General features: G+C 40.4%; 1 protein-coding gene across 1 annotated transcript in view; it reads right to left on the bottom strand.

The window, feature by feature from the left end:
* THSD7B (thrombospondin type 1 domain containing 7B) overlaps positions 1-13,383 on the bottom strand; it is a 760,956-nt gene that overhangs the window by 351,109 nt on the left and 396,464 nt on the right. The window contains exons 10-11 of the mRNA XM_065880761.1: positions 12,146-12,275; positions 7,857-7,960 (exon numbers count right to left, since the gene is read on the bottom strand). Coding sequence (XP_065736833.1) covers positions 7,857-7,960; positions 12,146-12,275 — 234 coding nt within the window. The remainder of the gene's footprint in view (positions 1-7,856; positions 7,961-12,145; positions 12,276-13,383) is intronic.

The raw sequence follows: 13,383 nt of genomic DNA, 5'->3' as shown, positions 1-13,383 counted from the left end.
AGTTGCCCTACATTATTAATTTAATTTCTACACTCTAACCTGATCTTTCTTTTATTTTCACACTTTAAAAAATTGTATTTAGAAGAGATTTTTTAAAGTTCCTTAAAATATTTATAATGAATCATTTTGGTATCAGGGACTGACTAGTAAGATAAATTAGCAAAGAACATTATGTCCTCCAATTGGTTTTTCTAATGTTTAAGTCAGAACTGGTTAGAAATCCCTCCAAGAATGATATTTGATACAAAGAATAATGGGGTCTGATCTTTTTTCCTAGGAGATGAGCACTCAGTTATCAAAAATGAAAACACAAAAGTTATTGAAAATAGTGTTTCTCATTGCCTAGATTGTAAACCCTAGTACTTTGATTTGGGGTCACAAATGGTGTCATGCACTCCCTTCTTGAAATAGACTGGAAAGATATCACCAAATATATTTGCTCATTTAAGAAACAGTTACAGGGCTTTCCTGGTGGCAGAGTGGGTAAGAATCCACCTGCCAAGGCGGCATACACGGGTTCGAGCCCTGGTCCAGGAAGATCTCACATGCACAGAGAAACTAAGCCCGTGTGCCACAACTACTGGGCCTGCGCTCCAGAGCCTGCAAGCCACAACTACTGAGCTCGCGGGCCACAACTACTGAAGCCTGCATGCCTACAACCCATGCTCCGCAACAAGAGAAGCCACCGCAGTGAGAAGCCCGTGCACCGCAATGAAGAGTAGCCCCTGCTTGCTGCAACTAGAGAAAGCCCGCGGCCTGCAACGAAGACCCAATGCAGCCATAAATAAATAAATTAATTAATTAATTAATTAATTAATTAAAATTTATTAAAAGAAAGAAAGCAACAGTTACATCTACGGACGGAGTTCTGGAGCTAGCTAGAGTTACTCCTGATTCTCCTGGAAATGCCCACAGTTCATAGCTATGTAACTCATTTTTGTTCAAATCTTGAAGCAAATGGAAGAAGTTACCTTTCCCCTCTCCCTCCCTCACCAAATATGGAGATGACAGTGACTGTCTTTGTCTTAGACTATTGCTCAGTCTAGTTGAATCCTGTATGTTTTTTTCCTCTCTGAATCCACTGAAACGACTTCCTGCTGGATCTATGTAGATGAATATGACAGAAAATAAACTTGTGCAACTTCTAAGGTTAAATGACTATGACTGCCTCCATGTGGAGAATAAAGTCCAATCATCCAGACTCTTAAAATGCAAGGATACTTGTAAACTTCACTTCTTCCTATTCTAACTTCCTGCCTTTTAAAAATAAAAGTAATCCAGAACTTATTCTGAAAGTGGATGACTTTGCCCAATTTTTTTTTTTCTGGAAGAGTACCTTTTAAAGAGATCCCTTGATTAAGAGGTACAGACTGCCATCTATAAAATAAATAAGTCATGGGGATGTAATGTACACATAGGGAATATAGTCAATAATATCGTAACAACTTTGTATGGTGATGGATGGTAACTGGTCTTATTGCTGTGACCATTTCATATGTTGTACACCTGAGACATACAATACTGTATGTTAATTATAACTCAACTTAAAAGATAAAGCGATCCTTTGAATGAAAAGAAACACACAGATTCCATCAAAACTATTGTGGAAGAAGCCTGTGCCTCTCACAGTAACAAAAACCAACTTAAGGAAGAACGAAAAGATTTGACAGAAGATTTGAGACCTTCCTCCTTTGGTCCACATAAACATTGTTCAGTGAGAACAAACCAGAAAAAGAATGCAGGTACTTCCTGGAAGTCAAGGATATCTAAGGCAGCACAATTTTGATCTCCGGCACCTACTCTGTATCCATTACAGAGATGTCAAGTCTCTCTGCTAGGATAGAGTATACGCATAAACTTTTGAATGAGGGGAAAGCACTACCCTAAAGAAAATTACTGGCAAGTCCATTAAGCCAGTTTTAAAGTAGTCACTGTGAGTAGCAAAACAAGAATCAGATCATATCCATAGACAAATTCATTACCCCGGCATCCTCACTTTGTCTTGTTTTAGTACTGATAAGTCTACCCTATGAAGGGCAGCTACATCAAAGTATGTTGCAATATTTAACTTTCTTCCTCTTATATTTTCATTTGCCATAGAAGCTGAGCTATCATTCCTTCTTAATTCAGATAAAGTACAAGAAGCTGTGCAGAGAGAATACCCAGCTCTCCCTGAAGGATGGTACAGCTAGGACAATGGAACCTAAATTCCCATTTCCTTGAAGATGGTATAAATGCTTAGTGACAGCTGTAATTCTATCTGCCCTTCTGTGTTCTTTTCTTTTTCTTCTTTTTTGATTAGAAAAGTATTAAAGTATTATATAAATGTATTCTTACTGTAAGTCAATTAACCAGGTCAGCAATATAAACACAATGAGATAAAACAAGGAGAACTTCTGTCTGGGGCAGTTTAATGGCTTAAAAATTATAAAAGATCTTTCTAATGAAAAAGAAAAAAAACCCCACTGGATCAAATATATATCTTCTAAATGGACTGCTGGGCTGGCCCAGAGGAAAGGAACCCATAAAGCACAAAACAAAGTAAGAACTTGGGATGCAAGGTAAGCGAGAGACCTTTATCCTCAGGGTTTCTATTAAATTTTGGAGAACCAAGTTTCCACTTTCATGACTTCAAGAACTGTTATGGAGAACCTCATAAAATACCCCATACTAGAAGTGATGACCACAAAGGCTGGCCCTCAGCATAAGGGTAGACTGGAAATAGGCCAAGTAACATGTCTTGGCAAGACCATTTACATGTCTACAATTTAACATTGGGTAGTGAGAGGACCAAAATTTCTTGTGAGAATTTATAATCCCAAACTGGCCTGAATTCATGCCTCCCTCTGTGATTTAAAAAATCCTGGGGCTTCCCTGGTGGCGCAGTGGTTGAGAGTCCGCCTGCGGATGCAGGGGACACGGGTTCGTGCCCCGGTCCGGGAGGATCCCACATGCCGCGGAGCGGCTGGGCCCGTGAGCCATGGCCGCTGAGTCTGCGCGTCTGGAGCCTGTGCTCCGCAACGGGAGAGGCCACAACAGCGAGAGGCCCGCGTACCGCAAAAAAAAAAAAAAATCCTGAAATAGAAATTTAAATGGAAAGTGTTTCCAGCTTGCTCGGGCTTCCATGGGACTGAAGGGTGTAAAAGCTGCCTGACTAGAATGCCCAAGCAGGGGAGGAAGGGACTGAGGGTCTCCTAATTCCTTCTTCAGACTTCCCTTTGATCCTCCTGACTTCAGGACAGCCCCTTGCCTCCACCCTCCTCTGCCTCCACCCTCCTCTGCCTAAGTCCATAACCTCTCTGGTTCTAACATCCACAGAGAATAAACCTCCAGGCTCCCACAAAAATAGCAATAGGTCGGAGCCTGACTCTGCAAGGTGAAGGGCTGGGTGTGGAGAGTGTTCACTGCTCTTTAGTCAGACTCTCAATAGCTCCTGATTTTTCTCGCATCCCCTACACATGCGCGCGCTCACACGCGCGCACACACACAGCCCGCACACACACACAGCCTTGCTCACTTCCTTTTGCAGAGATGGTGCCTTTCCAGAGTTGTCCAGGCCAAATCATCTTGTTTCTCTTCAGCCTCCACACCTTCAACTGCGCCAACACTTAGGTATAATGCTGCTCTGCAAAGTACTTTCCCTATATCTCCATCCACTTTCTACATTACACAGTATGACTGAGGTTACAGATGGCCCTAATTTACTTGAAGGTGAGCTTATTGCGCTCCTTGTTTTTAGGAACAATTTTATAGAGGGGATCTCATTGAAGGTTACTTTTTTCTTACTCTTTCATGTTTTCCGTGCTGGTTTTGAAGTAATTTTAGAGAAAAGATGGGAGTAGAAATATCTTGGCTCCACTGTCTTAAAATTGGAGACCCATCCTACTGCTTTAAAAGTGTAAATTTCCCAACAAGTGAAACACAAGGAATTCTCTAATGGTGGAGTCTAACTTGGGGAAAACTCAGGTATCTACTTTGCCTACTTTAAAGGACGATCTGGCCTCCAGCCAGAATCCATTTAAAATACTTCTAAGACAGATAGAATAAGTTACCGTTATAGGATAAGATTCCACACAGTTGAGGAGCAATGTCTCTGCAGAATGTACTAAATGGCTTTGCAATGAAAACAAACCATAATGATACTCCAGTATCACAGAGCATCAAAGTCCAGGTCAACATATAGAGTTAAGTTGTGCCCTGCACAAAGGTACCATTTTTAAAAGACTGTTTATGTAGATTTTGCTGATCTAGATATTTTATAGCAACTTTGCAGCAGAAAGCAAGCACAAGTCTTGTAATAACAAGATTATATTATTATAATTTTCTGACATATGGAAGTAAAATGTTTTCAGGAAGTGGTCCCTTCTTGTAAATTACAGAATCACTGTATAGCCTCCTAGCAGCCCTGAATCAAACTACCTTGCAAATCAAATGTACATTTGCAAATGTTCCCACAGGGACATCATTTCCAAGGCGTAACTATTATGGACTGAATTCTAACCCCAAAAATTCATATGCTGGAACCCTGACCCCAAATATTAATGTACTTGGAGAAAATAAAGACGGCAGAAGCAGTCTGCTCTAATCTGGCAAGGCCAGCAATATACTCTCACTGTCCTTCCTTGGGGGCCTATCAACTTCTAGCCCTATTTCATATATTAGTTTGCAGGGATCTGATCACTTTTCCTTCAACAACATATCACATTGGCCTTTACACTGGTGACTATCTTGATGGGACCTAGTGAGCAAGAAGAAACAACTACCCTGGACTCATTGGTAAGACATCTTCATGTCAGAGAGCGGGAAATAAAAAACTTGAGAAAACTCAGTAGCCTTCAACCCCAGTGACATGTCTAAAGGTCCAGTGGTGTGAGGCATGTTGGGATATCCCTTCTACGGAGAAGACAGGTTGTTACATCTGGCCCCTCCTACAACCAAGATAAAGACACAACATCTATCGTACCTCTTCGGATTCCAGGCAACATAGTCCTCATTTGGGTGTGTATTTACTCTAGCCCATTTGCCTGCCAGGGGATCTGAAAAGCTGCTAGTTTTGAGTGGGATCCAGAAAAGAAAAGGCTCTGTAACAGCTCCAGACTGCTCTGCCACTTGGGGCACAGAATCAGCAGATTCAATGGTGCTTGAAGTGTCAGTGGCAGACAGGGATGCTGCCTGGAGCCCTTGGCAGGTTCCTATAGGTCAATTGCAGTTTAGGTCCTTAGGATTGTGGAGCAAAGCCCTGCCATCCTCTGCAGGTAGCTTTACTCCATTTGAGGGACAGCTACAGCCTTAGTAGAGGCTGAATGCTTAACCATGGGCCACCAGAGTTACCATGCAAACTCGATATTATCTGACCCTTCAAGCCACAAGGTAGGGCATACACGGCAGCACGCCATCATCAAATGGAAGTGGTATATGTGTGACTGAACCCAAGTAGGCCCTGAAGGCATAATAAGTTACATGAAGAAGTAGCCCAACTGCCCATGGTCCCCACTCCTGCTTAGCTGCCTTCTCTCTCCCAGCCTGCACATATGTCCTCATAGGGAGTCTCCCACAATCAGCTGACAGAGGCAAAGAAGACTTGGGCCTGGTTTATGGATGGTTCTGCATGCTATGTGGGCACAACCCCTAAGTGGGCAGCTGCAACACTACAGCCCTTTTCTGAGATATCCCTGAAATACAGAGGGGAAGGGAAACCTTCCCAGTGAATAGAACTTCAAGCAGTAAACCTGGTTGTTCACTTTGCTAAGAAGGAGAAATGGACAGATGTGGGATCATGTACAGATCCACAGGCTGCGGCCAATGATTTTGCTGGATGGTCAAGGACTTAGAAGGAACATGATTGGAAAATTGGTGACAAGGAAATTTAGGGAAGTGGTACGTGGAAAGACTTTCCTGAATGGCCAAAAACGTGAACATATTTGGGTCCCATGTGAATGCTCCCTAAAATGTGACCTGGGTGGAGGAGGATTTTAATAATCCAGTGGATAGGATGACCCATTCTGTGGATACCAGTCAGCCTCTGTCCTCAGCTACCCCTGCCATTGTCCAATGAGCTCATGCACAAAGTGGCCATGGTGGTAGGAAGGAAGGTTATGCGTGGGCTCAGCACCGTGGACTTCCATTTACCAAGGGCGACCTGGCTACAGAGTGCCCAACCTGCCAGCAGCAGGGGCCAATGCTGAGTCCCCAGTATGGCGCCATTCCTCATGGTGATCAGCCAGCTACACGGTGGCAGGTTGATTACACTGGGCTACTTCCATCATGAAGGTGCAGTGTTCTGTTCTTACCAGAACAGGTACTTACTCAAATAGGATAAGGATTTGCCTTTCCTGCACACGATGCTTCTAGCAAAATTACCTACCATCCATGGACTTACATAATGCCTTGTCCATAGTCATGGTATTCCACACAACACTGCTTCTGATAAAGGAACTCACTTCACAGCAAGTGACATGTGGCAATGGACCCATGCTCATTGAATTCATGGTCTTACCACGTTCCCCACCATCCTGAAGCAGCTGGCTTGATAAGACGGTGAAAAGGTCTTTTGAAGACTCATTTATAGTACCAATTAGGTGGCAATACCTAGCAGGGTTGGGAAAAAGTTTTCCAGAAGCATCCAATATATGGTGTTTTCCCTCCCATAGCCGGGATTCACAGGCCCAGGAGTCAAGGGTGGGAATGCGAATGGCACAACCTATTATTACCCATAGTGATCCACTAGTAAAATTTTTGCTTTCTTTTCCTCTGCAGTCTTATGCTCTGCTACCCTATAAGCCCTTATTTCCAAAGGGAGGAATGCTTCCACTAAAAACACAGCAATGATCCCATTGAACTAGAAGTTAAAACTGTCACCCGCCCACACTGGGCTTCTTATGCCTGTGAATCAACAAAGAAGGGAGTTACTGTGCCAGCTGGGATGACTGATCCTGATTAATACAATAAACTATCCAACAGGAAGAAAAACAATTCTCAATATGCCTTTTAGTTGAATTGTGAGACCAGCGATACGCAGCTGGTCCTACAAGGTCCGATTTTGCTACATACATCCCTTTAGTAACAGAGTGGTCAGATTTTTAAGAATAAAGCACTTCTTCTCATTCCGCACTTTGGTCTGAGTGCTCCCTGGTTGCAAACTGTCTTTTTGGTGTGTACACAATAAACTTTTACTAATTAAAAAAAAGAATAAATAAAATGAAGAAAAAAGACTAAAGCACTTTTTATCAAACCTCAAGTCATTGGCATCTAGATTACGAATGCAACAAAACAGTGAGCAGTCTGATGAGTTTCTGAGTGGTTTTCAGAGATTTCAAAATGCCACACCTTCTAGACATTGATGATAAGAGGCACTTTTACTCAGATCCAGAAGCCTATGCACAGCATCTTCCAGAAATTTTAATGGTTCCTTTCTATGTATATTACATATAAAACATACTCTAAGTATGTGTATAACAACCAGGTTTAAGTCATGATTATTATGATTAGTTAATTCATTCAACAAATATTTAATGAGCAGCTAAAAAGTACAATATGTACTATTGGGTCCAATCTTGACACATCCTTCATTCCTTGACTAATATCCAACATGCACTTGGACCACCAGCACTGGCGTATGCTAATGGCTGAGAACAGATATTTGCTTACATTGCATTAGTCCTTAGGTGCACTAGCTAGTTATGGTTAAAATATCACCATTAACTAATGCCAAACTTAAACTCAAACAGTAATAAATATAAATAATCCAAGCCAATAAGATCACAACTTATTCAAATATAAAAATAGGCAACAGTTTATAAGAGCAACATAATTTTGAATAGCATTTGAATAGAAAAACTGTTTTAAAGTTCCCTTACCTCTTGTTTGCACCCCCTTTCCGCAGGCTTCACTGGTGCCCATTATTCCCTGCCTGACAGACTCTGGCACTAAGATACAGGGGCTCCATTTCTGTGGCCTCCACCTGTGATGACAAAGAATAGCAGACTAGAAATTTCACCATGACAAACATACAAAAGAAATATCTGAAACAGGTGAATTTGAAATCCAGAAACATAAAGGTAGTAATTCAATAAAAATGGATTTGAAACCAATGTCATAAAAGGGAGCTCTGGCACACACTAGGGATGGTAACAGTCCCTCTGCCCCAGATCCATGGTTAATGCAATAATTCCACTTTTTAAAATGTGGACGTTTTGCACACAAAGTGGCCATAAAAAGCATTAGAAGCATAGAACTAATCTAGAAGGCTTAGCTCTTTACGAACTAAAAATTGTTTAAAGAAAAACAGTAAAAGAAAATAAAAGAGAGAAAATCCCTATGTCCCATTGGAGAATTAGAGAATCAAGGTTTGAACACCTGAAAATTTGGGGTGCAAGCTTTCACACTTGATCTTCTGCTTCAAATTTTTCACAAGGTGTTTCCTAGGACTTTGGCGTAGCTCAAATGTCTCAGTAGGTTATAGAGTAAAAGGGAGGTGGGGGGCCATGGGGACTTATCTTATGTGATCGTTCCTCTCAGGGAAGAGGAATGGATCTGTCTCTGAGGAATTACCAATATTTCTTCTCCACAGAGGAAACGGTATCTAAGGAATCCTTCTGGCTTTCTTTTAAGGTGAACAAAACTCTACTTTTATGATCCACAGGACAGACTATGATGTAAGCCCTACTGTGTCTTCAGAATAGTCCAAAAAACCCAAACTCTAAATGTAACCACAGATTCTCCTCCTTCACCGGGTATATTTTTACCCTTTTTCACATGGGCCAATACCTCTGAAAACAGATGCTACTTCAAAAAATGAAACAGAAACATGAAGTAAAAATATTACTGACCAGTTCTGCAGGATGGAACAATTCAGAGATCCATTGCACATCAACGTGCATGTAATTAACGCTACTACGTTGTATACTTAAAAATCTTTAAGATGGCAATCTCTGCTGTACAGCAAAGTGACTCAGTTTTACACATATACACATTCTTTTTTTTAATATCCTTTTCCATTATGGATTGGCAAAACATTGTAAATCAACTATACTTCAATTTAAAAAAAAGTGAATTTAGCAAAAATAAAAAAAGTTTCAGATGGTAAGTTTTATGTTATGTGATTTTACCGCAATGAAAAAGAAGTCTCAGCAAAAGAAAAAATAATGTATATCACAACATGGAGCAGACTTTCTTTGCTCAGGAAAAGTCACTTCAAAGGATTCTCTTAGTCATGTGAACCTAGATTCATATAGCGTGTGGAGATCACTTAACATAGCCCGGCTTTAATCTCTGCACTCACCACCACCTCTCCCCCACTTAGACTAGGTGAGTCTCAGGTGTCTTGAACAATTGGAGGTAAGTGAGGCAGTGGTGGTGTTAAGGGATAGATAACAGACCATCTTTCAGAATCAAGCAAAGTACATTAAAATATAAAAGTAAAAAATACATATCATTGAACTCATTCAAGTGGCCTCCATAATGAGAATAACTGAAGAGCTAGGGAGAAATCAGGAAACAGGTAAATAGAAAAACCTGTCACATTTAAAGAAATCACCTATTACTTTTAAGTAGTAGAAATTTACTTTGTAGATGCATAGACGCATTAAGCATAGTTCCAAAACAAAGAAACTCAAATGGTAGGGGGTTTAATTTAGCTTTTCAACTAGGACGTGTCATTCACTCAGATCCCTCAAGTTCACAAAAGACTTTCTAAAGTGAGATCAAGGGATTCAATCTAGCTTAGCATGCTAAATAAAAGGAAGACATGTCCAGGATTCTCTTGCTAGACTCTTAGTTTTAGAAGGATAAGCCTGGGCTCAGAGATGTTAAGTGACATGTCTGAGATCGCACTTGTCAGGGCAGGCCAGCTGTCAGTCCTAAAGCCCTCAATGCTCAGCCACAGACTCCTGGGGACACCCCACTGCCAATTCTATACAGGGGCACATCGCCCATGCTGTCTTCCCTTTTGCTTATACTGTCGGCCACTCCAAAATGTGCCTCAATTGCATATTGATTATTTTGAATTAAAGTTACTTTAAAAATGGTTCATGTAAGAAGGACACTCTGACCCTCCCTTCTGTCTCCCTGAAAGCAGGAAATAGAACTCTCCTGTGAAAGGTGCCCTCCTTACATCTGGAGGTGGAAGGACACCCTTATCACCAGAGATAGGGAATTCCGGGCTATATAAACAAACATGTTACTATTTAAACTTACTACCCCAAGCCCAAACTCTTTCATGTCAAGATTGAGCACCCAAACCCTACGTTTCTTCGTCCTGTCAATTCTCCACAGATTTATCATTGCTCTGTCTAAAAAGTCTAACAGTTGCCTGCTTCGGCCACTTTTAAGGTACAATTTCTATGGGACCTCCATGCATATGAATTAAAATTTGTCTCATTTTCTCCTGTTAATCTGTCTCATGTCAATTGTATTATTAGGCCAGCCACAAGAACTCAAGAAACGTAGAGGGGGAAATTTCCCCTCTCCGACACTTACTAACTTAACATGGTGGGAAATGCTCAAACTTACAGAAAAATTTCTATAGGCATTTTGATTCTGTTTTAATTTGGTAAACGTGAGAATGTCTCACCTTAATGGAATTAGAAAAAGAAGAATCAGAAGAAAATGATAAAGGTCTACATTAACTTGCCTCCCTAACAAACCAATGAGGGGAAAGCAAAATCTAAATTGGAAACATATTGCTCAAAATTCAAGGATGTTTGACTAAAGGGCATAGACTCACGCTGGCAACTTGGACACATGTTAAACGACGCATCAGGAGACATGATACAATCATCCCATCCATGTACAGCGGAACTGATTTCTGGGGAAAATGGCAGGAGGTCACTGATGGAAACTAGTTCAAACATGAGTGACTAAATTGAAGCGCGACACGAGAGTAAAGAGAGTGAATAGGAAGGAGAGCCCACTAACAATTTCCAGGATTTTCTCTGATTATAATAGCACTGGGCTCATAAAATGTCTAAAAATATTTGATTTGGCTAATTTTTTCAATTGGCTACCTTCCCTGAGAGCTTTTCTTGTTGAGCTCAGAAGTCTCCATATTTATACGTGGCACAAAAGGAGGGATATTGACAGTGTTCCCACAATGGCCCTGTGGATGATGAGCAAAAACTGGTAGTCTGGGCTTGTTCCAGTGTTTTTTTTGCTTTTTGTTTTTTTTCTGCGGTACGCGGGCCTCTCACTGTTGTGGCCTCTCCCGTTGCAGAGCACAGGCTCCGGACGTGCAGGCTCAGCGGCCATGGCTCACGGGCCCAGCCGCTCCGCGGCATGTGGGATCCTCCCGGACCGGGGCATGAACACTTGTCCCCTGCATCGGCAGGCGGACTCTCAACCACTGCGCCACCAGGGTAAGCCCACTAAAGGCATTTTTAAGTGTGCTGATGACAGCACAATTTTTAAGACCGTGGTCTTGTTTTCACAAATAAGTAAAATTCAACAGTGATTGAATTTAATCCAGAAGTCCTTTAAAGCACTGTTTCAATCCAATGTTAAAAGAATGGAAGTTTATGACTAAACACACAAACCTCAGGTATTGTTTTTATAAATAGTAATCACCAACTTGCCAAAGGGGCACATATAGAGTTTAAAAGGTACTCATTTTCTTTTCTAAAAACAAAAATTTCTCCATAGGTTAAACTTTTTTCTAACATTTCTTGAAATGTGTATATGACAAAAAGTGCGAACCAGAACCATTTTTAAACTAAAATACAGAACTATTATAGAGGTACACATTTGTTCTTAGTTCTTGATTAAAGTCTTCAGGATGAGAACAATAGAATGAGGTAAGTTGTGAGTGTGTGTGTGTTTGCAAGTAAGGATCTCCTCCTAAATCTCTCTGGATCCTGATCCTGGAAATTGATTGCCTGGGTGGCGGAGCTCCAGCAGCTCACTTGCAATCAAAACATGATTGTTTCTTTTTTTTTTTTTTCCTGTTAATTAGACTTTGATATTCTTTACTCTTCCAAAATCTACTCCAGATAAGAGGGGAAAAACAGTGAGATATCCGAAGATAAACAATGCTACTACCGGCTTTGTATTTCTCACTACAAGTATTTCATATAATAATCATATATCATATGAAAGGAAACGGGTCATGACTTATTCTAAGGTCTAATGATTATTTAAAAAGGTAATTAATTACCGATATATGGGGCACAATGACACATCTTCACACTCTCGCTCTTCAAATAAGGTATCTGGGCATTCTTGGCCTCCATTGGCTGCTTCTTGGATGATAATCCTGTATCGAGACTGTTTTATTGTGGCATTTCCTGAAGTAAAGAAAAAATAAAATTATAGTGCCCTTCTATGTGGATGCAGAAAATAGTCCAGGGTTAGGGAGCAATTGATAAAAGAAAAAAAAAAAGAGAAGAAATAAGAACCTGTGGAAAGACTACTTGGGAAATGAGAATAACAAGCAAAGACCAGGGATTAATACATAATCTTACATCTATGAGGAAGACACGTCACACTTAATAATTGTAATTTCAAATCTATATGTTCTAATATGCGAAGACTGTTTCCCACTGTCTTAATATATTTTAAATTAATCAGAATCTATATTATGTTTGGCATAAAAGTTCCATGGCATAATCCAAGAAACTCCAGAAATGCTCTTTATTCTCAAAACAACAGCTCAGGGGGCTAATATTTTACTATTAGCGATTCACTCCCTCAGGGGGGACACTTCCTTCTTTAGGCTACTTTTTACTCTGCTAATACGCTTATTAAAATTAATACATTAGTAGCATATTTATTTATAGGTATTAGTTTATTTGATTTCTTATTCCTCATAACCTGAGATAATATGGGTATAACTGGAATTTAGAGAAGAGGCACTAAAATCATGACAGAACGAAACATAGACATATGTCTTGCTGGTGATTCTGCTGAGCTGCAGAAGTGGTAACAGGCGCCTCGATAAAAAGACAGCTGATGTTCACTTTAACATGGGAGGACATTCATTTCATAATCTGTAGATGCCTTCTAGTCAACAGCAACTACCAAAATCAATGATGCTGTTCAGCAGCTACTTCAATTACCATGTGTAAGATATTGCACTTGATACGCAGATACAAATTCTTGAACTTACAATTAAACAGAAAGAAGAGGGGGCAGATAGATACGCAACTAGTTATGAGACGTTGTAGAGTAAAAAGCTTCGGACAGTGGACACTGTCAGGAGAGTATAGAAGAAAACGTCATCATTTTTAACTCTGGAAATCTAAGGCAGCTCCTTGGAGAAGGCAGATTTTATTCTGGCACTTGAGGGCTAAGTAGAAAAAAATTTTTTTTTCAGAAAGAGAAAGACAAATACCGCATGATATCACTTTATGTGGAATATAAAATATGACACAAATGAACCTTTATGAAACAGAA

Source organism: Phocoena phocoena, chromosome 7 (assembly GCF_963924675.1).
Source record: "Phocoena phocoena chromosome 7, mPhoPho1.1, whole genome shotgun sequence".
NCBI classification, from domain to species: Eukaryota; Metazoa; Chordata; class Mammalia; order Artiodactyla; family Phocoenidae; genus Phocoena; species Phocoena phocoena.
This window is presented reverse-complemented; position numbering and strand designations above follow the sequence as displayed.